Source organism: Fusarium fujikuroi, chromosome FFUJ_chr10 (genome assembly GCF_900079805.1).
Source record: "Fusarium fujikuroi IMI 58289 draft genome, chromosome FFUJ_chr10".
Classification (NCBI taxonomy): Eukaryota; Fungi; Ascomycota; class Sordariomycetes; order Hypocreales; family Nectriaceae; genus Fusarium; species Fusarium fujikuroi.
The window spans coordinates 2,068,850-2,091,327 of NC_036631.1; the positions used below are offsets into that span (position 1 = coordinate 2,068,850).

The window sequence follows — 22,478 nt, forward strand, 5'->3', positions numbered from 1 at the left end:
GATTACATGCAACAATCATTTGGGGATTGGGATGAAAATAGAGGATCGGACTGCATAGAATACCGATGTCAAAGCTGTTTATAGTACTTTATACCATTAATTGACGGAGAATACTCTCTTTTACATTACTTCTTTCGCTCTCTGATCAGCGACCCCTGTGATTAATCTAACCTTTGACCTGTACTTGGAAGACCTCTAGTTCTTTGTCGCACTGATGACTCAAAAGCAAATACTAATTTCCGCTGCCTTGTACTCTTGCGTCAGAAGACTGGCAAAGTCAGCCACTTACAAAATGACTGTTTATACATCGCCATGGTCACGCGACCAAACATGGAAATACGAGATGAAACAACTGTCAACATCTTGGGCTACGTCGTCCAAGCCCTGTAATTGGTGACTCTTGGCAGGAACCGCGGCGTAAGCCGAGATCTTGGCAAGTCTTTGACATCTTGGCGTGCTGATGGCGTTTTCTGTACACCCTCACTCACCTCAGTACCTTGGCAGTATCTTGGCGCATGGACTAATCTTCCTAGAGTCGTATCATGCTCAGACATCGAAGCTTCTATGCGTTCTTCCATGACAAGGTCCGTGACGAGTCCCTATAGTCGCATCATGCGTAGTGTAATCTGGCCGATAAACCAGGCACCGAGCCAATGGTCAATTGAGTACTGGGAGTGTAATGTCGCATGAGGCGGAAATTGTGTAAAAGTTACTTTCTTGTCCGTGTCACTGGCGGATATAACCTTCATGCGAGCGGAACAATTCAAGTCCGTCGGGTCTCACGTGATGACCATAAGGTTATCAACACGAATTGGTGCAACGCAAAGCTGGTCTGAATGCATCAAGAAGAATTACTATTGCAATTGCAAAGAAAGTCTTAACCTTATAGGCCGCAATCATCCTATAGCAAAGAAAGTCACTAGGGGGGAAGTAAGTATTTTAACAGCTTTGTATTAACATATGATTATTACATCTACCTATGCTAAGAAAGAAGGCATTGGTGTATTATAGCAAACCAAAACAGAAACCAAAACGCCTATATCAAGCTTTTTGAACCGTCTATTGGCACCACATCTGCACAGGAACAGAGACCCCGTCCAAGACATCAAAGTCCATACCCCACTGCTTGAAGCTGACAACGATCATGTCAAAGCTCTCAAGCTCCTCCTTCGTCCAGTCCTCATCAGCCAATCGGGGAATGTCGGGGACAGCAGTCTGCTTCACCAGAGAGTCGGCGAAGGTGACGTCCATGGAAAGCTTCTGGAGCTCCTTCGCGAGCTGCAGACCAGGAGAGTTGACGAGATGGTCCTGTCCGGCCTTGAAGCCCATGCCGACAACGAGGATTCGCTTGCTGAGATCAATACCAGAGTCACGACGCTTGGTCTTGCTGGTACCACGGAGTTCATCCACGATCTTCTGAGCCTGGGTTGCAGGGCGCTTGTTCATCTTGTCGGCGCAGGCCTCAAGGAGGGGGAACTCGCAGTTGGAGAGGAGGTAGTAGGGGTTAACAGGGATGCAGTGACCACCAACTCCGAGGCTAGGAGTATAGGGCATGTAACCGAAGGGCTTAGTGGCAGCAGCGCGAGACACTTCGAAGGCGTCAATGCCAAGACCCTTGCAAGCGTCAGCCATCTCGTTGGCATAGGCGATGCACATCATGCGTTGGCAGTTCTCGTAGAGCTTGCACATCTCAGCAACTTCAGGCTTGGAGACAGGGACAATGCTGTCAAAGACGCGGCCATAGAGACGGACAACGGCGTCGAGAGATCCAGGGATGACATCATCGAGGCCAGAAACGACCTTGGGGATGGATCGCATGGGAGGCTCAACTCGGCCGGGATCAATGCGCTAGTACTTGTTAGTATAAGTCATGGTACGATAGTGTAAATGGCTCGGCTTACCTCGGGAGACATTCCGGCGAAGAGACCCTTGGCCTTAGCAATGGGACCAAGAAGTTCGCGAGTGAGACCGACAGAGACGGAGCTCTCAATGACAACAGTGCAGCCAGGACGAGCCCACTGCTCAACACGACGAAGAGCAGAGCGAAGGTATGAGAGGTCAATGGTGCGGTCAGAGCGAAGAAGGGTAGGAACAGAGATGAGGAAGTGGGTAGCCTTGCCAAGATCAGACTCTTTGGAAGTGAAAGAGACGTTGGGTCGAGCACTGAACTCTCCCCTGAGGAACTCAAGGCGATCTTCAGAGATGTCGAAGCCCATGATCTCGTACTTGGAGGAAAAAGAGTCAACAAGACCAGTACCAACGAAGCCGACGCCGATCACTGCGACAAGAGGAGTAGCCTCAGTGGGTGCCATGATGGGCTTGGCGGGTGAAGTCTTGGCTGCATGGTTCTGCTTGGTCTTGGTATGGTGGGCAAGAACCTTGCTGCGAGGAGCAGGTCTCTGGACAAGATTGGCAACGATAGGCATTGTTGATGTAAGAGTATGTGGATAGTGAGATAGAAGATGTGATGATGGGAGAGTGAGACAAGGAGGGGAGTGAAGAGTGTGTTAAAGTACTCTGAAGAGATGATTGTGCTGATGAGATGAGTGATTAGAAGTGAAGTAGGCTGCTGGAAGCTGAGTTCTTATAGACTGTTAGTTGATACTGAAAACGCTTCTTGATCGAAGTTTTCGCTCCATCATCTCCATACTCAACCAAAAGCAGAAACTTTGAACAGTTTTTCGATGAGAGCTATGAGTAACCAGTCTAGATTCGACAGCATTAGGAATAGCTCAACGGACTATCTGTCGACCCAAGTCTCCTAGTCCAAGATGTTGCAACCCTCCCTCTCACAATCTCGCCCCGAGAAGACGCAAACCCCGTACGAATAAGGGAAGGCGCCCAGGCTTCTTCGATCGATATGAACGAACTGCACAGCACAGACATAGCGGCGGCTCCCGCAGCCACTGTGTGGGTTAAGCACCATCACGGTCGGAGCAAAAGAAAGTGGCGATTAGTCCCGGCCGGCAACAAGTGCTAGTGGTCCCTAGTGCGCAAGCGAGGAATGCAGCGCCAAGCAGAAATCCAATCCTATTACATGCCTATGACAGTGGCAATAGCATTCCGGCCCATTATGATATATTACAGTTGATTTTAGAGTGCACGCGATTTGCACGCGATCGACCTTGTGCTGGGGCATAGGTTGGTTCGATCGGGGGGCACCATGCTTTGGAGATCCAGTGCACAGACTCGCGCGCGAGCTAATGCCAGATCAATTTGTGTTTATTTCAGGTTTAATTGGGTCAAATCAGGGAAATAACAGGGCCATGCCATAAACAAGTGAGGGGTTGTATAGCAGTGACATTCGGGTCATGGGAGTGACATTCTGGCATGGGCATCTATTCCCGATTCCCCGTCCTTGCGCTGCATGTGGACCCAGACCCTGAGATAACTCTAATTCGGACCCTTTTCCAAGGCCTGCCAAGGTAAATCACCACTTTAACAAAGGCCCGACCTTGGACCTAAACAAAAAAAGACCGTTCTCATCGTTTCCCCCTCCATATGGCGTAATTGGGGTACGCCACTTATCACATACCTGCCTAAACTTGACCTGTCACATAGGCCCCAGCACTCTTTCAACGTGCAGACTGCAGATGCAGGTGTAGAACGTGAGAAACGGGGATCGGCGCCTTTGTTCCTGGGACATGGCAGTTGTTTTCGGTAGGCCTTGGCTATGTGATCGTCAGGTCTGTCGTACGATGGAGGGTTCAGTTCTTCATGCCATGTGGTAGCGAAGTGTTCTAGAGTTGATTCAGACTCTAAGAGGATGCTGCCAAGCAAGACATGTCAGATTCTGTTGAACAGAAGGGGTCTTCAGGGGACCTCTCGATCGCACGGAGGCAGACTTTTCATGACTATCGTACATAATTGGAAATACTGCAGAAAACTCGTTTAGTTACCTGAACGAGATTTTCTCCGATACTCATCGGTTGAACATATCCCGCCATTGACATAGGTAAAGCCGTTCGCTATCAAATACCCCACGGCACGAATCAGGACTAAACTAGGCCATCTCTGGCTAACAAAAACGCCATGTCTTTCACTCTGTCTCTGAAATTCTGCGAGGCGTTGCGGCGTGGCACACGGGGCACACGGGACAGAACGCCCTTTCCGGATATCTGAGGAATGTCAGTCTAAAGAGCACACTCCACCCATTTAACCACCCATGATGAAAGGAGCAATGATCAACGAAACCATATTCATCTCGACGTTGATGGAATTGTTCCTGGACGTTGCTACCTTCAGTATTGATCTGCTTTCAGGCTTTTAGGCAGAAGGAAAAACCTAAGACTTTGGAAGAGGGTGTCAAAATTAACTAGTCTAAAGACCCGCCAAGATATACTAAGCTTTCCTAGATCATTTCGTCATTCATGATAGAGATTTTGCGTTTTTCTTTTTGCCTCCCCTTACGCTCTCATATCCTTTCAATGACAAACGTGTGGGATGCATGGGACGGCCGACGTGGTCGAAAACGGCCCAGAGAACTGGAATTCGACAGGGGCGAAGCCAGGATTTCAATGCTGCCAAGACCCTTTCCCTGTTGTCATGATGGGGGGACCCTGCTTGGATGATCTTTTTGCCTCAAGTGAGCTGTTGATTTGAAGCCCATGTCTTGAATTCCTCCCCCAGTTTCTCCTTTCTCTCGTTCAGTCCCCTTTTTTACGCCTTTTTTCTTATCAAAAACATGGCTTCTCTAAGTACACGGCCGAGAAGTGCCATGTACTCCTTCGAGGCCAAGAAGGCTTACTTTGATAACAAGTTTGTCAATGAGACCCTTCATGTTCCTGACCGTCCTCCTATGCGGCATATGAGATCATGGCACAACACTTCCTTCTCTTCTACAGCAGAGACTGTTGTTGGTGATCATGATCATGATCACCACCATCACAAGAAAGATGCCCCGTTCTTTACTCTCAATGTCATCTCAGAGCAACCCCCTACACCACCTGAAGAGCCCAAGATCCAACAAGACCCTTTCTTCTCCCCTCCCACAGAAAACCCCTTCAAGCTCAAAGTCTCTCCATCAAAGGACTCTTTCTTCTCTACCACCAGTGAAGAGAGTGTCTGCCCTCTTGAGACAGACCCTGAAATCCCTAGCCCTGCCACCTCTCTCCCCCCAAAGATCGTCTCATCGAAATTTGTTGCACCGGCGCCAGTGTATGCAAATGACAGCATTGAGACATGCGGTTATCCCAAGATCGACGACCCTGTCGATCCTGCGAGGATCCTATCGAAAAGGGATCTGCGCAACCAGAGAGTCGCCTTCATGGGAATCATTGTCATTATCAACATCTGCATGGCGATCACTGCCTTCTTTGGTAGGAAGAGCAAGTTGATCTTCATCGTCATCTTGTTCGTCAAGAGCAAGGATTTCCTATCTGCGATCCTGTCACCCACCGGGATGATGTATCGTGCTATCCATGACAAGTTTTACCCACCAAAGCCTGTCAGCCGAAAATGGATCTTGTCTCTCATCCCTGCTTACTCCGAGAGTGAGGAGCAGATCGTCAAGACTATCTTCTCTCTTCGGGATAATGGTGTTGAGCCTCACAAGCAAGTCATGGTCGTCATCCTCGATGGCAAGCCTCGAGATGTTCGATCACACATGACGAGAATGGTCCGCGAGTTCCAGCGCCCTTACGTTTCCCTCAAATGGAAGAAGGGTGTTTTGAACGTCCTCGCCGGTTTCATGGAAGACGTCCCTGTCATTGTTATCGAGAAGGTCAAGAACGCTGGCAAGAAGGATTCCCTCATCCTCTGCCACGACCTCTTTAACTTTCCTCGTGAGAATTCTCCTCTGTACACAAAACTTCTACGAAAGGAGATGTGGGACGAGATTCTCCCTGAGTTGACCAAGGGCGAGGACTTCAAGGGCTTTGATATGGTTTTCTGCACCGATGCCGACTCTACTATCTACAAGGGCGCTGTAGCTCTTCTGGCCAATGCTCTTGCTCGTGATGACAAGGCTATTGCTGCTTGTGGGCTTGTCCTGGTTGAGCTTGAACCTGGATATGAATGGTCTTTTTGGAATCTTTATCAACAATTTCAGGTATATTTCCCACCTATCCAACTACAACTCTGTCTAACATTTCATAGTACACGTTTGGACAGTATGTCAGACGGCGAGCCGAAGGGTTCATTGGAAAAGTCACCTGTTTACCTGGTTGCATCACCATGATCGCAGTGCGACCAGAAATGGCCGGTGCTATTCGGAAATACGCCGAACCTGTCACCGGTGAACTAGTCATTAACCACCAAGTGCAATACCTCGTAAGTGGACCCCCTAGTTCTCCTAGCCCTTCCCTAACTCCCCCAAATGTCTTGCCTCCCACTTCCCGTAGTCTCCCCACAAGGCTAACTTAAACTCTATAGGGCACTGATAGGCGACTAACTTACTCAATGCTGTCTCAGGGCGAACATCTACGCACCCTGTTCGTCCCTGATGCCGTCAGCGAAACAGTTGCTCCCCAGTCACTGTTCCACTACCTAAGCCAAAGACGTCGATGGGGCTCCAATGCCTACTTCAACAATTACTTCTATTTGGCTGGCGAGAAAATGATCACCATCACTCGCATTGCTGCCTCTGTTGAAGTCATCCGTCTAAGCTTGGTGTACTACCGCATTCTCAACACTGCCTTGTTCATCGCAAGCTGTGTTCGTCATGTCTCTGCTATCAAGCTTGTACCTATGTTGGTCGTTGGCCAATTGCCCTCTCTCTGGTTCTTCTGTTCAATTCTCCTTGAACCCGAGCTACGAAAACGAGGGCACAAACTTGCGATTGGATACTTGATCAACAAGTGTGTATCACCAGTCATGAGCGTCATCATCTTCACCAAGGTTGCCACCAATCTGGGAAGTCAAGTCTGGGGTGTGTCTGGAGTCACGGCATCTTCTGGTCCCGTTCCTCCTCAAGTGGAGATAACGGATGAAGAGGCGAAACTGTTTGAAGTTGAAATTGATGATTTATCTGCGGCCGAAAAGGGAGAAGCGCCTTTGTTGTTGAAAAGTTTGCTAGATGATGAGACAATAGCCAAGCCAGAGCGTTGTCGCCTCAAGGACGAGCGAGGAGATGTAGAATGCTAGTCCTCGGGGAGCAAGAAAACACCAGACCTTAATGTAGGGTGTCAAAATAAACTCAGTAAAATATATCCTGAACTTAGTAAAGATATCCTAAATGTATGTGAATTTACCTAAGTCTTTTTGTCATTTAGGATCAAGGTCCTGAGTTTTCTTTCCCCCCCTCGCTAGTGTATAGATTACTAGCTATAGACCGCTAGACCCAAATGTTAATTAATGGCATCATGAATTTACCAGACTCAATCGGTCATGATAGTTTGATGTAACCGTTTTTCGCCTTCTGGGTATGTGTCATGACTCCATACAGTGTCTAACTAGGTAAGCCTCGGCAGAAGCTTGGTCATCTTTCAATATTCTGAATACAGAAATCCAGTTCCCTTGGCAACCTTGCTAAAACCGTTGATTTACTTAACTCAATTCTAAGTGGTGTTCGGGGTCGCGTGGACTGAGTTCGCCGAGATCCCACGTTTGCGGTTTGCCGCGTGTCTCACTATCCCCATTCCCCCATTACACAACGGCGATTGTCACTAACCGTTGGCTTACCATGAATCAGGATTTCCCTTTTATCAAATCATTTTCCACATCAAGACAGAGTGACATCACCGCTACAGCCCGTCCCGCAGTACAAAGGTCGCCTCCCGACGCCATATCCGGGCGCCATGCATTCCAGTCACGACACCAACGCAGGACCAAGTGAGACCCCTCACATAAGTGTAAGATTATCTCCGTAGTGTCTGATCTGCTTGAATTCCGATGGCGATTCAGTTAAATAAAATCAATCGGTATCTGCGCCAGACAGATCTCGCCGATATACCACATCTAGCATCTTATTTCTTTCACACTTTTAGGCAGCATAAACAGTGATCCAATATTGAATACGTGACTATCAATAATGACACAACTTATGATATACTTTTACGACGGGTAGACTAACCAACCAGTGATGACGATTATGCTTGACTGTTAAAGTTAATCAGTGGGTTCTAGATGTCACTTTTCATTCCAGCCACACTTTGCCGAATGCTGCCCCATGCCTTTCACAGTTTATATAACCCCTCGCTCCGACATAAGTAGCAGCGCTGCTACTCCCCCACCTGAATTATTACCCTTTTTGGAATTTTCTCAATGCCTCTTCCTCGACAGTGTTTCTCTCGCTGGACCATTATCTCCGTCGTTGCCATTTTCATCATCGTCACCGTCACCGTTACGTGTGCTACCTACTTCACGCTGGCTAAGAAAAAGCACCATGCGTTTGATTGGACAACAGTTATGAGTTCTCGTGGGGATGTTATCCCTGACTTTAGCTTTGCTGGGTATCATAACTCTGCTATCATACTGCCCAACATCGCCGCCCCCAACATCACTGTGTCTTTTAATAATAGTGTCGATGTGAGGCCGGCGATACAAGCTGCTATTGATAGTATTGCTTCCTCAGGTGGTGGCTCTGTCATCCTGCCTGCTGGTAAATGGTCTATGACTGCAGGCCTGAGCCTCTCCAGCAATGTTGTCGTCACCGGGTCTGCTGGTGGAAAGACCGTCCTGTCACTGAGTGAGAAACCGTCTGTACCTGTTTTCACGCTTGGTTCTAGCAATACTGTCAAGCCCAAATATGGGTTCAGGTCAAATATTACCAATGATTACGTTCCCATCGGCTCGTCCTCGGTTGAGGTCGTTAACAGCAGTGGTTTCGCGGTTGACCAACTAGTCTATGTCTCTAGAATAGCCACAGAGTCTTGGATAGAGGCCAATGGCATGAGCAACCTGGTGCGAGACGGTGCATCCCAAACCTGGATACCGGTATGTAGTCCTTCTCGCTTGTAGCTGTGTATGTACTAATCTCATGTAGGAGAATAAAAGGTTCATGACACCAAATCAGATAAGCGGTGTCTATGGCAACAATATCACCCTCAAGATACCCTTGACAGACAATATTGAGCTTGACTATCTGCAGCCAGAGCTCATTGTCTATACCCCTCCTGAATCCAACAGCGAGATGGGCATTCGGGACCTCTCCATTGAGGTACCTGGCACTTGCTCTGGAGCCCCTCTCACTGATAAGACGTGCAACTCTGCTGCCGTTCGCTTCCCATCTTGGACAGTTGATAGCTGGGCTAGTGGTCTCACTCTCAAGGGCTTCAACAAGTTCTTCCAGATTGACCAGGACGCCTCTCGCATCACCATCCAGAACACTAGCATGAACCGAGATAAAGATATCTCGGGGAGCGCTCTCCCTTTTGACATCATGATCCAAGGTTCACAAGTTCTTGTTCAAGACTGCGAGCAGGTTGGTATCTCGTCTGCGCGATGCTTCTCCGTCGCAACGGGATCACTAACACCTGGCCCGAATGCTGTTCTTCGTCACAAGACCCAGTCTGATTCTCAGACTATATATCCTCATCAGAGATGGGCTCAGGGTTTACTGGTAGAAGATACCTCGGTCGCGACGTATTTTGTGAACCGCAATATCAAGGGTACGGGGCAAGGTTGGTCCATCAATGGTGGTGTTGGCTGGAACATTGATGGATATTGTGAGTTTGAGTCTCCGCCTACTGGCATCAATTGGTGCATTGGGTGCGGTGAAATTGGTAACGAACCAAAGGGCAATGGAACCTTGCTCGAGACGGGGAAGCGGGTTGAACCACAGAGTCTGTTCCAGGCGCAACTACAGAATCGTGGCGTTTATCGGTATGATGGAGAGGAAAGCTAAAGTGATTATTTAGAGGTGATGGGTTCGGGGTCGGGATACGCACGCAGGCTAAAAAGGATGATTTCTATCGCAAGATACAGACACACTTAGAGAGGTCAACAAAATTTAGAGAGATCATAATTTAATTTGATTAATATCTGTATAAGTTTAGAACACTTCAGGCAATTCGATTGCATGGCTTGGCATGACATTGGACTGTCGCTCGTCTCAGGGTTTAAGTGTTAATCAAAAGGAACAACAGCATAATTATTTGAAACGAGTTTTGTCATTAATAGTAACTATTTACTCTTGGTATCATCAACGTTAAATAAGCAGACCTATTCACCACCAATGTCATAGTAATCATCTAAGCATGAGAAACCTGGACCTGATCCTTAGGATCAGTCATGGCCTGCTCGACAAAGACCTTGTGCCAATGTCCAGTGAGGAGGAGGTGAGTAGTCTCCTTAACACCAGCCCAGTTCTCCTTAACAATATCCATGGTAGGTCTAGAGAAGACAACATCAATCTCTTCCAGAGTCTTGTTCTTGGTCTCGGGCATGAAGAAGATCTGGTAGATCTCACCAACGAACGCAATACCGCCATAGAAGCCCAGAGCAAGACCAGTCCTGCCCATGGCGTTTTGCATGGCAGTGAAGTTGTAGGTGACGACGAAAGAGGCGAGGAAGAGAAGAGCATCAGATGTAGTCATTCCGTAACTTCGAAGGTAGGTTGGGTAGACCTCAGAGGGAACAACCCAGGTCAGACAAGCGTAGGAACCGAAGAAGCCCATGTAGATGATGAGGCCGGAGAGGTAAAGACCCTCAACAGTCTGAAGCTGAGTCTTGACATCGAACTGATAACTGACACCAATCAAGACCAGTCCGATAAAGAATCCAGGCAACATAGTGATAGCCCAGAAGCGTCGACCGAACCTCTCCATAAGGAAGATGGCGGGAATAGTACCGAGGAGAAGAGACCCACCACCAACAAGGGACATGTAGTTGGATTCCTTCTTGTCAAAGCCAATCTGGTTCATGAGAACAGACATGTAGTACATGATAGCATTGACACCAGTGAGCTGGCCAAGAAGAATCATGATGTTGGCGTAGACAAGAGCGCGACGAGCACGGGGCTCAGTAAAGAAGTCCATCCAAGGGAAGCGATGGTTCTTGGCACCCTCAGCGACAGCATTCTCCTCCGAGATGACAGAGGCACTCATGACGTAGAACTCCTCACGGGATTCGCGGTCCTCAATACCGCGAATACGCTTCCAGACCTTGTAGGCATCGAGGTGGCGCTTCTGGTGGATGAGGAAACGGGGAGACTCGGGGAGGAAGAGCATGCCGAAAAACATGATGGTTGAGAAGAGGAGAGATGAACCGAGAATGTAGCGCCAGTTTCCGGGGACATTGAGAAAGATGGCGCCTACAGCGTAGCCAAGAACTTCACCGAGGGCGATATTGAATTGGTACAGAGAGACGAGGTTACCACGGATTCGGCGCTCGACGGTTTCGGCGACGTAGACAGGGACTGTACCGCCTTCAAGACCAACTCCGAGACCGAGAATGACACGGGACGAGACAATCATACCTGAACAGTCAGCACGGTGATAATGATGGCGCGAGGGTAGACGACTTACCAAAGTTGATTGAACCAGCTTCCAAGGCAGCACCAATAGTGTATAGAATAATAGAGATGATGATAGCGCCCTTTCGACCAAAGTACTCGTTCGCAGGCGACAACAGCAGCGCGCCACCAACAGCACCAAGCGGCATACCAGAGTTGACAAGACTGTTCTCGTGCTCAGTGAGACCAAGGTCGTCAGGCAGGAATAAATTCGCGCCGCTGATGAGAGACTGGTCAAGACCGGAGAGGAGACCACCCATGGACGCGAAGGCTACCAGGAGCCAGGTGAAGTGCTTAGGGTTGGCGAACTGGATCTGGAAGAAGCCCTTCTTCAGACCACCAGACTCATCGAGCTGGCGCTCCATGTCATCGATGAGCTCGTCGATCTCACGACCGCCATGACGAGCTACTTCAAGGGCTTCGAATTCTGCTTTTTCGTGGCCCATAGCCTTCTGGATCTCATCCTTCTCACGGTCGACCGTGGTGGTCGAGTTCTGACGACTCTTACCCATGATGTAAGAGCTAAGCAAAAATTGTATATAATGATATAGAGGGAGAGAAAAGGTTGTCAGTGACACCTGTCTGTAGGTAGGCTGGTGGGAAGAATTGCTTATCGCGGCGAACCCCAGGTTTTTATATGCAACCCACAATCCCGCAAGTCTGGAGAGACTTTATGTGAGTAGTCTGTTTCGCCATGGGGCACCGCAAAATGCAACGGCACAAAGTTATGGGGAATAGCAGCTAATGCGGAGCGTGCCCATGACGGTAGCACCGAAGAATTCGCCGCTGGTTCTCCATCAGAAGATGCCGTCTGAGCCGATCGATTATTATGGGGTGGAGTTCCCTTAACGCGTCTCCTGTATCGATAACGCAGGCGACGTGGGATTGGGATACTTTAGAGCGGGATCACCGCGCGATTATCACCAGTGACATGATGCTTACTCGGACGATCCTCTTCTCCTACAGGCTCATCGAACCATCCATCATTGCCGAGAAGCCTTTAAAGGGTCGCATTGAATGTGTCGGTCCGGTGGGTAGGCCAATGAGTCGCGTGGGCGGTCACATTGGCATGTTGACTGGTGCAACTCCCGGGAGGGATCGACATGAGACTAACCGCGGATGAATGATGTTCCTTTTCTAGAAATGTTCTACGGCAAGCCTTTTACGTCACGGGAGCGGTTGACGGTCGCCCTGTTTCTCTCCACCAGCTAGCCATTTCGTAATGGAGGACCGACGTTGGCGTGAAGAAGCTGGAATAAATACTCCTAGCGTGGTATGATCATGACTTTTTTGCCAAAGTGTTACGAGATGTCGGAGATGCAGATACCTAGAAAGCATAAGGCAGTGCCAAGTCGAACGCTTTGCTATTCCCATGCCAAGATGGGATCTCGTGGTAGACTAGACTGATTGAATGAAAGCGGCCGCTGAAGCGAGCACCAGAGTGTTTGCGATCTCGCCATGATTCAGCCGCATCTCTTGGCTGTCTGTCAATCAGTAGTAACATGACGATGCCTCACTGTGAGAAAGCTACCCTAGGCCTAACCAAGGGATCTCATGTTTTGGCTTCAATTGGCCGCTTACGAATCATCGCAATGCAACACAACTAATGTCAATTAAACTTTTATTTCTTGATCTAGACCTTTTGTCGTGAGATGTTATGATTTGCTACCGGAGAATCGGCATCATCAACAGCAGTCGCGTACTGTAAAATACCGCGCCCAACGTCCCCCGTCCAATTGCACCACAAACCCACAAATCAACCTTAACACTTCCCCATGGCGAACGTATGCACATGCGGAGACGTAGGTATGTACTCACCACGCTTTGTCTCCATCTCCAGGGTAAGGACCTTGGATAACCGACTCTGCTCGTTTCGACTGTCGGCCCGTTGCCCCAAGCAGATGACTCCAAAAACTCCACCATCTCCAACATCACGGAAAGAAACGGACCTAGATATAGCTTCTTCGCGTGGTAGACAACGCGATTTGGGTAGAACGAGGATATCACGGGGGCGCTATGACCCCCGCGATTCTGGGTAAAGGGCCGAATTCCTCCACAGAACAGAACCCCAATTTTTGCAATGGCAGGGATTATCAGGCAGACGTTTAACAGGAACTCAAAGTGGTGATCACATTTGCACTCGATTGCCAGGAGGGAAATCGAGTCATGGGCCTTGCGGATCCGCGTGAAATTCCTGCTTGGGCAGCGAAGAGTTGGGATTTATACCGCTTTAGGAATTAACGAGTCCCCACTTGTAATCAAACCAGAAAAATAACACTGATTTCTTGTGCCAGGGCGGAAGAATGAAACAGTAGCAGAGAGAAAAAATTCAGTCATTAGTGGGGTCCTGTACGACACTGGAAAACTCTTCTGATCCAGGAACTGGCGTTGGCGTCTTGAGGTCATCGTGAGTCTGCGGCGCAAGCAGAGCCTCAAACTTCCGCCTGCTAACCCAACCCATGAACACCAATTTAGCCATTCTCATTCCCGTCCGCCACCAAAATCTCATCTCCCTCAGCCCTACCGGCTGTGCCTTTTCTTGGCTGGACTAAGCCCTCTTGGCTCTGCCCCTCGTATCCTTGACCCCAACGCCCAGCACAAACGCGATTCTGAGAACTGTACAAATACCCGTGACTACAATACTGAACCAATCTTCCCAGCGCCAATCAGCAAGCGCTAGGTTCCCCGAGATGCGCATGCCGATGTATATAGCCGTGAGCATGGTGAAGTCAGCTGGCAAGATAGCTAGCTGCACTGTCTTCCAGATGAAGATGTCGTGCGTGTAGCGGAGGAGTACGACGAGGATGATTAGATATGACGTGCCCATGCCGCCGATCTGGTAGATGAAACAGCGGAAGTGGTCGGTTGGTGGGTAATTTGTGAAGAAGGCCTGCATGGCGAGATCGTGGTCGATAAAGTTGCCATACATCCCGACAAGAGTCAGGATGGGGTCGACCCAGAGGAACCAGAGGCTGTAGATCGGGTGAATTTTATCCGTGATTGCCATTCTGATGATGGTATGATCATGCGACAAGTGTTTTACAGAACTAGCATGGTCGCAATGATTGATCTGTCGAGGTTCTTATACTCGTTGAGAAAGATGTCAGCAGTGTCAGCGCAGTAAGCTTATCCTCAACCCCGCGTCAGCATCATTGGCAATGGCTACCATTGGTTTCCCTTCGTTGTATTAACATGTTTGATTGGCATACTAGAGAGAAATAAGTATAATTGGTGTGATGCAATGATTATCCGGCTTGGTAATTGCAAAAATTCGCGGGAGATCGTTAAACAAATTTTGGGGGATCTGGAGGAGTGTTAGATACAGATACTGTACTAACAGATATGGGCGTGTTTCAGGCACAATTATGTTAAGATGGCAACTCAATCAATCCTATCAAGTCAAATGCGACAGCCTGGGGAAAAAAGAAACTCAGGACCTTGATCCCAAATGACAGAAAGACTTGTGTAACTTAGTATAAGTTTAAGATACCTCTGCTAAGTTGAGTTTAACATTCCATACCAAGGTCTGATGTTTTCTTGCTCCTTGAGGGTTAGGTATTTATTTCAGACACTCACTGGGCCCAAAACGATATCTAGGGACACTTAATTTCTATTTTCGCATTTATTCTATTTACGTATTTCTATGAATTCTCTGAATTTGAGCCGATAGTATCGTATAACGTCAGTTTTGGCCAGCATCATGCGTTCTCATAGCGAAGGTCGCGCAAAATAATTTCAGGTTACGAGTTAAACCTCGATGAGCTGACTCTGACCTCCGTCTTCCTTATGATTCCTTTACTGCTCGAATTATCATCGTCTGTCTCATGGTCTCGAGCCCGTGACGGAACACGTTGGGCGGAGGCGTGGAATGTCCCTTTTCGACCAGCATTGATTGAATCCAGCCTGATGCCCTGACCGGAATTCTGAAGGATGTTCTCACTCTGCGACAATTAGCAACTGCATGCAGATATTGATGTGTAACATAGTGGATTTGGGGAACCTACTTCGCCTGTGTACTGATAGTTGGCCTCGTTGGAGGAACCGTAATAGAAGTTGAACAGTTTTCGCAGCGGGGGTAGAGAACATGCGATGATGCCGAGACAGCATTCGACGTTGGAGGTGATACTGACGACGCCGAGATGATCTAGGTAGCGAAGTTAGCCAGTGAATTTATAGATCAAAGGAAGGAATCAAGGTGCTCAAACGTACATGCAATCTCATTCGGATATTTCACCGTGTCGTAGTATTTTAGGTAGGGCATCCGAATACAAGTCGCAATACTGGCTGAGACACCGAGACCGAGGATAGCGATGACGGATATCTTTCTTCGTCGAGACATTTGCAGTCCTGCTACGATAAAGAATGGAATGATTGCGCATGCCCAGTCGGTCGCCATCTGGATTGCCGAAACGATGTAGCTAACGGTCTGCAAGCTGATAACCTTCTGACAAGTTCCCCTGGTATAACATGTTAGTGGAGGGTTATGTTGGCGCTTATCAAAAGTAACCCTACAAAGCTGGATTCCATGTCGCATTGAACGGTTTGCAGTTGGCAAACACGAATGCCAACGCCAGAATGGTAACGATGACCATGATGGACATGTTGACACATATTGGGAAAACAACTCGCTTCCGACGATCGAGGCGTATACATGTAAAGCCGATTGCGCACTTAATAATAGTCGATGAAACAAAGTATAAAAGCTCCCAGTAGGTTTGGTACTCCACGGCGCGAATAAGGTACATCTGGTTCGGAATATTCGCATCGCGAGAACCGACTCCATAGCGCGCTGCAAGGATAGCGAAGACGACGGCTGGTATTAAGAGTATCTTTGATCAAGTCAGTCAGTTTTAGGTGAGTCAGTAGAAGCGGGCGACTCACTGTCGCAAGAACAGCTAGGTAGTCTTCGAAACCGAGAAGTCGTGGCGATACTCCAGATAGACCCGCGCGCACGTAAATCCTGAGACAAACGACGATGACGCTTATAACTCCGAAGGCGATTGCGAAGCCTTGAACAGCTGGTCCAAGATTCTTCGGCGTCAGAGGTTCAAGTGCGTCAGCGAGAGCCTGGATCTGCTCTCCCGTCATGGAAGCCGCCATCTTGAAGTCGTCAAATTACGAATACCCAAAAGATGCGAGAATTGAATCTAGCCCGCGCCATTTATTTGAAAGGGGCGGGATCTCTTTATTGCCGTGCATGATGGATGTGGTCTAACCCCGGCAGCGGCTTGTTGCCACGCAAGGTGTCGATTCCTCCATGGCTGTTGGTTGTAGACCTCCAGGAGGGGACGGGAAAACTTATGGCAAGTGATGAAAAAGCTTAGGCAAACTTAGTCTCCATTACAAGGACTTTCAACCGGTTTATTCTTGATACCGTAGAATATTTCTTGCTCCCCTCAGGGCTCCCCATGTCTAGGTTACTTCTGGATCATGCACACGGGACGTTTTACCTCGCTAGTCTTGATCTGTTTTCAGCTGTTAGGGGTCTGGTAGGGCCAAGACACTCATGTCGCTTTTGTTTCGTGTACGCGGGGATCTGATTGGAGTGATTTAAGTGGTGGGAGGGGGGAAGAAGCAAGTTCTTGGTATTAAAATACGACCTTGAAGACCTCGGCATACAATTTTTGTCCCAAAATTAAACGAGAATGCGAGCCGTCCTAGTCTTCCGGGTAATGCAAGTCATCGCCTGTCAGCCCGAGTATAGAGTAATAATACATCATCTCACTGTCTCATGCGCTTTTCTCCTTATAAACGAAAATGCCATATCAGGACCTCAGGCAAGAAATGTCTGACCTGAACAACACGTCCACTTCCAGTGGTAAGAGGGAAGAGACGACAACTGGGGACCGTGTTGGTCCCCTGCTCCGGGGAACCCATTCCCCTGGTCCTGGACGTTGCGCTAGAGCTTCATATCCAATAAAAGCAGCGCGAATTGGAAATAGAGTTTGAGCTACTGCAAGAGCCAAGAAAGAACATGATATGAGAACCCAGGGACGAGACTCCTAAGCGAATAAACACTCGTGAGCAATTACCTCTGCTCCTGTCTCAAACACTTCTGTGAAGAATGTCCGAGGTGGAACAGCAGAAGTTCATGTATAGACTGTGTCAATGGTGAAGAGAACAGCACAGAATGGCTGCCGTTTTAGCTGGATAGGGCAGTTTCGAATGCATGACAATTTGATGAAAAATTCTTCGTGTTTCATTTGCGCTGGCCCTGGCTTGAGTGTCCACCTGCAGCGCAACGCCGCAAAGGAACGTTTTTACGACCAGGGATGATGCAGAAACGACCCCTAGGGACTCTATGATGTTGGTTACCTGTCAGTTTTCCGACAAGCCAGTCACCGCCCTCGCCCAAGATTACTTCTTCAATCACCTCTCTCTCCTCGTCCTCGGCATTTGCTTTTTCCTCTCGCTACAAAGGCCTATTGTCGCGTCCACAATGGGACCTATTCTCGCATTCATAGCCATTCTGGGCTTGTATCTTCTCGGCAATGCAATTTATTATGTCACGCTGCATCCGCTAGCCAACATCCCCGGCCCGAAGATCTGTGGGATCACCCGCATTCCCTACTGGTTGGCTTCGCTCAAGGGCGAGGATGTCAAGTGGATGAAGAGCTTGCACGATCGGTATGGACCGGTTGTTCGCTTTGGCCCGACGGATGTGAGCTATACGGCTAGCGAGGCCTGGAATGATATCCATGGACCTAAAGTCACGGAGAAGGCGCAGGAGTTTTCTGTGCAGCCTGTGAACGGTAAGAATTGATATTGAGGTAATTGAGCTTGGCTTATACAGATATTAGGCGTTCCTAGTATGCTTACCACCAATACTGAGAACCATACACGCGTGCGACGCCTGTTTTCACCGGCCTTCTCAGAGCGCGCCTTGAAACAACAAGAACCTCTGTTCAAGAAGTACTCAGACCTTCTCATGTATAAAATCGCCGAAGTTGGAAACGACGGTGCCAAACCAGTTGAGATGACGCAGCTGCTCAACTTCACAACTTTTGACGTAATGGCAGAGCTCTGCTTCGGCCATCCTCTCAATCTTCTAGCGCAGAATGAATACTCCCCTTGGGTGAGGTCTATTTTCGAATCGCTCAAGATGCTGCCTATTGCGTCTATGATTAACTACTACCCGATTCTCAACGCCATATTCACACGTTTTGAACCAAAGTCAGTTACACAACAGCGCGTCACGCATTGCAAACACTCAGAAGATCGTGTGAATCACCGTTTGGAGAATGGTTCTGATCAGCCTGATGTTTGGAACTTGGTCATGTCGGCAAAGGAGGGCAAGGGACTTACGCTTCAGGAGATGCACTCTAATGCGGAGCTGTTTATGCTTGCTGGATCTGAGACGACGGGTATGTAATAGAGGTGGACATCCGGCAGACTTGAGAAAAGACGACTAACATGATCAAACTCTCCAGCGACACTACTAAGCGGTTGTCTTTATAACTTGCTTACGTACCCTGAGAAAATGAAGACACTACTTGAAGAGATTCGCGGCAAGTTCACGAATACCGACGACCTTACGTTCGAACGCCTAGCCGAGCTAAAGTACATGAATGCCTGTCTGAAGGAAGCTCTTCGCGTCTACCCCCCAGTCCCCATCGGAAGCCCACGAGTCGTCCAACCAGGCGGCCAGCAAATCTTGGGCAAGTATATCACACCAGAGACACGCGTATCAGTTCACCATTACTCCACCTACCACTCTGAATCAAACTTCAAGGACGCCGATACCTTCGTGCCGGAGAGATGGCTCAAGACGGACTCAAAGTATGCTGGAGATATGTGGGAGGCTCACCAACCCTTTGGATTTGGGCCTCGAAATTGTCTTGGCCAGAACATGGCTATGCATGAGATGAGGCTCATTCTGGCGACGTTGCTGTTCAAGTATGATCTTGAGTTGTGTGAGGAGAGTCGGAATTGGGCGGATCAGAAGTCTTTTGCGTTGTGGATCAAAACTCCGTTGATGATGCGGGCGAAACCTGTCGCTACGCATACTAGGCTTAATATCTGAGCATTGCTATAGGGAATAAATCAAGATTCACAGCCTCTTCCACTGTAGTGTTTCCCTTCGATCGGTTCTGTGACATCCTGCTGCTCAACTCCAAACGCAAGATGGCCAATCTCACTATCTGCGTTTGTTGTTGATACCTCTCCCCATCTCAATTTCACAGTCGCCATTAGATCCAATGGGCCGCTTCCGCTTTCCGATATCTCCAAGGGATGAACAGTAACCGCGCCAGCCTTTCCAGTTGTGTTGCTTGAACTGATTGGAATGCAGTGGCACGCAGCCGAAATGACCTTGGAGTTGCTTCCTCCTAGAACCATCTGGCCCGGCAAACTGCACTTTGCTAAAATCATCGGACTGAGAGCAATTACCACTGATATCGAGATACCGATCAAAATGGCCACAGACGAGAATTGAAGGCCACGATCAACTTCTGCAATTTCATAAGGAATCATGGGGTCATAGACTAATTAGAGTTTGTCAATGAACGAATTCAAGCACTTATTGTCATTTTCCTGGCACGGCATGAAACCACTTACATTCGTAGTTACTCAAATAAAAGCAGTTAGAATAAACCCAGTGTAATATACTGCTAATCGCAAGAAGTGGAATAGACCAGCGGTAAGGGAGTTGCAGTCGATATGTTGATCGTTGGCCACCACTAGGGTTCGTCACTCTTAAAGCCTTGAAGTTAATCCCATAGTTAGCCCATTCCAACTCAGCCAGCATTCGAGTTATCAGCCCATTTAACGTCATGTAGCATAGAGATAATAGGAGTTGCGGTGTATTGGATATCATCGTAAGACCAAGCAGCGATGCTGACTTGAGCCCCGCATCGTTGACGTCGGCGTTTTTCTGATGATGTGCGAATCGTGACTCTCGCCTACATACCGACGTGTTAGTCCTTTGACAAGAGTCGAGTTGAGTAGCGACTTACAAAGATTGCGTTTGCAGTGCAGGTGCAAGGAGGAGTCCACTGAGAACCAACAGACTTCCAATAAGCATGTAAGAAAGGATCCAAACACCCGGATTTACTGCATTGCCAACCACTAACTGTTTCTTCTTCCATGGCCGTGAACTGCCGAGTGCACTATCTGGATCGAGCTTCATATACAGGTCCTCAGCGTCGAGTGTGCACATTCCCTTTGTGCAGGTATCTGGCTTAGAGATGAAGGATGAAATCGCATCCCCGACAGTCATGAGAGGATTTTCAGTACTCCAAGACCTGACCTTCAAGGTATAAGCGCATAGTAGGCACTTGGAGATACACATGATGCAGACAATAAGAAGAAGAGGATTTGCAATGCTCAGGCGACAGGGAGCATCAAATCGTTCGGAGAGACAGTAGTCAACCTTCATCGTTTGAAACGCGGACTTATACTTTGTTTCGTTCGTGTGAATGATTCCAGTGTCTGGATCGAGTTGCATATAGTAACCAGGTACCGTATTATTATTAGTAGAGTTGGTGATGAGCCCGCGTGAATCTCTCAACCGTTGATACTGGCCTGCGAACCAGAGGGAATTTGGTTCATCGAAATCGTACCAGCCATTATTTTCTTTAACGACATTGGCTCGAGTCCATTGAGAGCTAGGCGTGTTATTCTGGCTGCTCATGATCATAACGACATGCCGGTGATTTAGCATAAGAACGTCAAGGTCATTATATCGTCGCATACAGTCTTGAAATTCCAAGCGCTCCCAAGACTCTTCATCTAGAGAGCTCTTTATACTCCTGATGGTTTTGTTGGGGGCGCTGTCGCTGTTCACAAGATATGTGTAGTTGGACCAAGTCGTCACAGCCGGAAGAGTAAATCTTGCACCGTCCAGAAAATCCTCCGAAACCATGATGGCCACAAATCCATTCGTCGCCTTGGACTCCAGAACGGAACCGTTGAAGACCAAATGTAGAGGAATACTGGTAAGTGAGAAGAGCGCCCAAAGGAATATCCGACGCTTCGAAATAAAGCGAAAGTTGTGAAGAGAGTGAACGCCTATTTCTACCCAGCGCTTTACAGCATGAGCGCGATCGACATCTTGTCTTGTTGGAGCAACGAGGACTTGCATGAAGAAATTTGACGAGCCGAGGACGCCTGTTCCGATGACGTTGATGGCGAGATGGATCCAGAGATTTGCACGAGAAATTTTATCGCATGAACCGTTCAAGATGGCCGTTTCTCCAAAGATAGATGCTCCGCCGCCGTTGACTACATGAAGGGATATGATAAGTGCTGTGACTAGGAAGACTGTGAGGATTGAAGCGAGAATGGTAAGGTAAAGAGCCGTCCTTCTCCAGCCAGAGAGCTTCTTCATGACGTCCATGAGTTTCAATCAAGCTGCATATCGGATTTGTAAAAGAGCAGAAGAAGCATGAGATATTAAGAAGATATAAATGCTCAGGGCTAAAAAATACAAAGAAAAGGGAGCATCTCAAGAGTCTGGCATGAGTTGGCATCTCCAGATTTGGTGGCGTTCCAGCTGAGCCTCTAGTCTATTAGCCTCAGCGTCGTGACCCAATAGCAACGGGAGATTTTCGCCATTGAACGGAAGGTCATCAAGAGTGTCCAATTACAAGGAGGATTTTCTGAATCGGTTATAAATGCCAAGTTATAAGGCAGACTTGAGTCTTAAAACATCGATATGCACATTTCTTGGTCTACCCGATTGACAGCTTACTCAATGCGAACAATTGAAGTGGAAATGGCTGATTGAATGCAAAGCTGGAAGTGTTTAATACATACTTAGGGATGCTATTGACATTGGATCGCTGATGACAACCAATGAAGACGTGCCGACTGCGACTGGTTGTACTCACTGCGGGAACGTAGCGACAACATGACTGCGCTCACAATCTCCGGACCCAAATGACTGTAGATAAAGAGCCGATGCCTCAGTAAGCAAGAGAAGTTAAGACTGCAAGAGAGAATATATACTTATCTTGATGGGATTGATTGATAGGCTCAGTTCCTCTCGGCCGTAACGACAGTTTTCCGATCACGTGGGGGAGACATCCCGAGTCTTGTCCGGGCGGCTACGCTAACCCCAGAACCCGGAGAGTTAATCGGCCGGCAT

General features: G+C 48.3%; 8 protein-coding genes; 3 read left to right on the forward strand and 5 right to left on the reverse strand.

The window, feature by feature from the left end:
* Nucleotides 1-1,059: 1,059 nt before the first annotated feature.
* On the reverse strand, nt 1,060-2,426 carry FFUJ_11013 (related to UDP-N-acetyl-D-mannosamine 6-dehydrogenase; the record flags this gene model as incomplete). XM_023569861.1 has 2 exons in its annotated part: nt 1,060-1,848; nt 1,902-2,426. 2 exons carry the CDS (start codon nt 2,424-2,426, stop codon nt 1,060-1,062), a joined length of 1,314 nt encoding a protein of 437 aa, XP_023437017.1.
* Nucleotides 2,427-4,684: 2,258 nt separating this feature from the next.
* Nucleotides 4,685-7,083, forward strand: FFUJ_11014 (related to chitin synthase; the record flags this gene model as incomplete). XM_023569864.1 has 3 exons in its annotated part: nt 4,685-6,049; nt 6,097-6,270; nt 6,373-7,083. 3 exons carry the CDS (start codon nt 4,685-4,687, stop codon nt 7,081-7,083), a joined length of 2,250 nt encoding a protein of 749 aa, XP_023437018.1.
* A 1,119-nt stretch (nt 7,084-8,202) lies between these two features.
* Nucleotides 8,203-9,784, forward strand: FFUJ_11015 (uncharacterized protein; the record flags this gene model as incomplete). XM_023569865.1 has 2 exons in its annotated part: nt 8,203-8,874; nt 8,924-9,784. 2 exons carry the CDS (start codon nt 8,203-8,205, stop codon nt 9,782-9,784), a joined length of 1,533 nt encoding a protein of 510 aa, XP_023437019.1.
* A 346-nt stretch (nt 9,785-10,130) lies between these two features.
* FFUJ_11016 (related to myo-inositol transport protein ITR1) lies at nt 10,131-11,904 on the reverse strand (the record flags this gene model as incomplete). XM_023569866.1 has 2 exons in its annotated part: nt 10,131-11,356; nt 11,406-11,904. The coding sequence occupies 2 exons, from the start codon at nt 11,902-11,904 to the stop codon at nt 10,131-10,133; spliced, it is 1,725 nt and encodes a 574-aa protein (XP_023437020.1).
* Nucleotides 11,905-13,940: 2,036 nt separating this feature from the next.
* On the reverse strand, nt 13,941-14,399 carry FFUJ_11017 (uncharacterized protein; the record flags this gene model as incomplete). The annotated part of the gene is made up of 1 exon (XM_023569867.1): nt 13,941-14,399. The coding sequence occupies one exon, from the start codon at nt 14,397-14,399 to the stop codon at nt 13,941-13,943; it is 459 nt and encodes a 152-aa protein (XP_023437021.1).
* A 733-nt stretch (nt 14,400-15,132) lies between these two features.
* FFUJ_11018 (uncharacterized protein) lies at nt 15,133-16,492 on the reverse strand (the record flags this gene model as incomplete). XM_023569868.1 has 5 exons in its annotated part: nt 15,133-15,333; nt 15,397-15,536; nt 15,602-15,849; nt 15,905-16,221; nt 16,274-16,492. The coding sequence occupies 5 exons, from the start codon at nt 16,490-16,492 to the stop codon at nt 15,133-15,135; spliced, it is 1,125 nt and encodes a 374-aa protein (XP_023437022.1).
* A 1,204-nt stretch (nt 16,493-17,696) lies between these two features.
* On the forward strand, nt 17,697-19,415 carry FFUJ_11019 (related to isotrichodermin C-15 hydroxylase (cytochrome P-450 monooxygenase CYP65A1); the record flags this gene model as incomplete). XM_023569869.1 has 3 exons in its annotated part: nt 17,697-18,144; nt 18,193-18,756; nt 18,823-19,415. The coding sequence occupies 3 exons, from the start codon at nt 17,697-17,699 to the stop codon at nt 19,413-19,415; spliced, it is 1,605 nt and encodes a 534-aa protein (XP_023437023.1).
* Nucleotides 19,416-19,529: 114 nt separating this feature from the next.
* Nucleotides 19,530-21,719, reverse strand: FFUJ_11020 (uncharacterized protein; the record flags this gene model as incomplete). XM_023569870.1 has 4 exons in its annotated part: nt 19,530-19,747; nt 19,798-19,875; nt 19,949-20,292; nt 20,347-21,719. The coding sequence occupies 4 exons, from the start codon at nt 21,717-21,719 to the stop codon at nt 19,530-19,532; spliced, it is 2,013 nt and encodes a 670-aa protein (XP_023437024.1).
* Nucleotides 21,720-22,478: the final 759 nt, after the last annotated feature.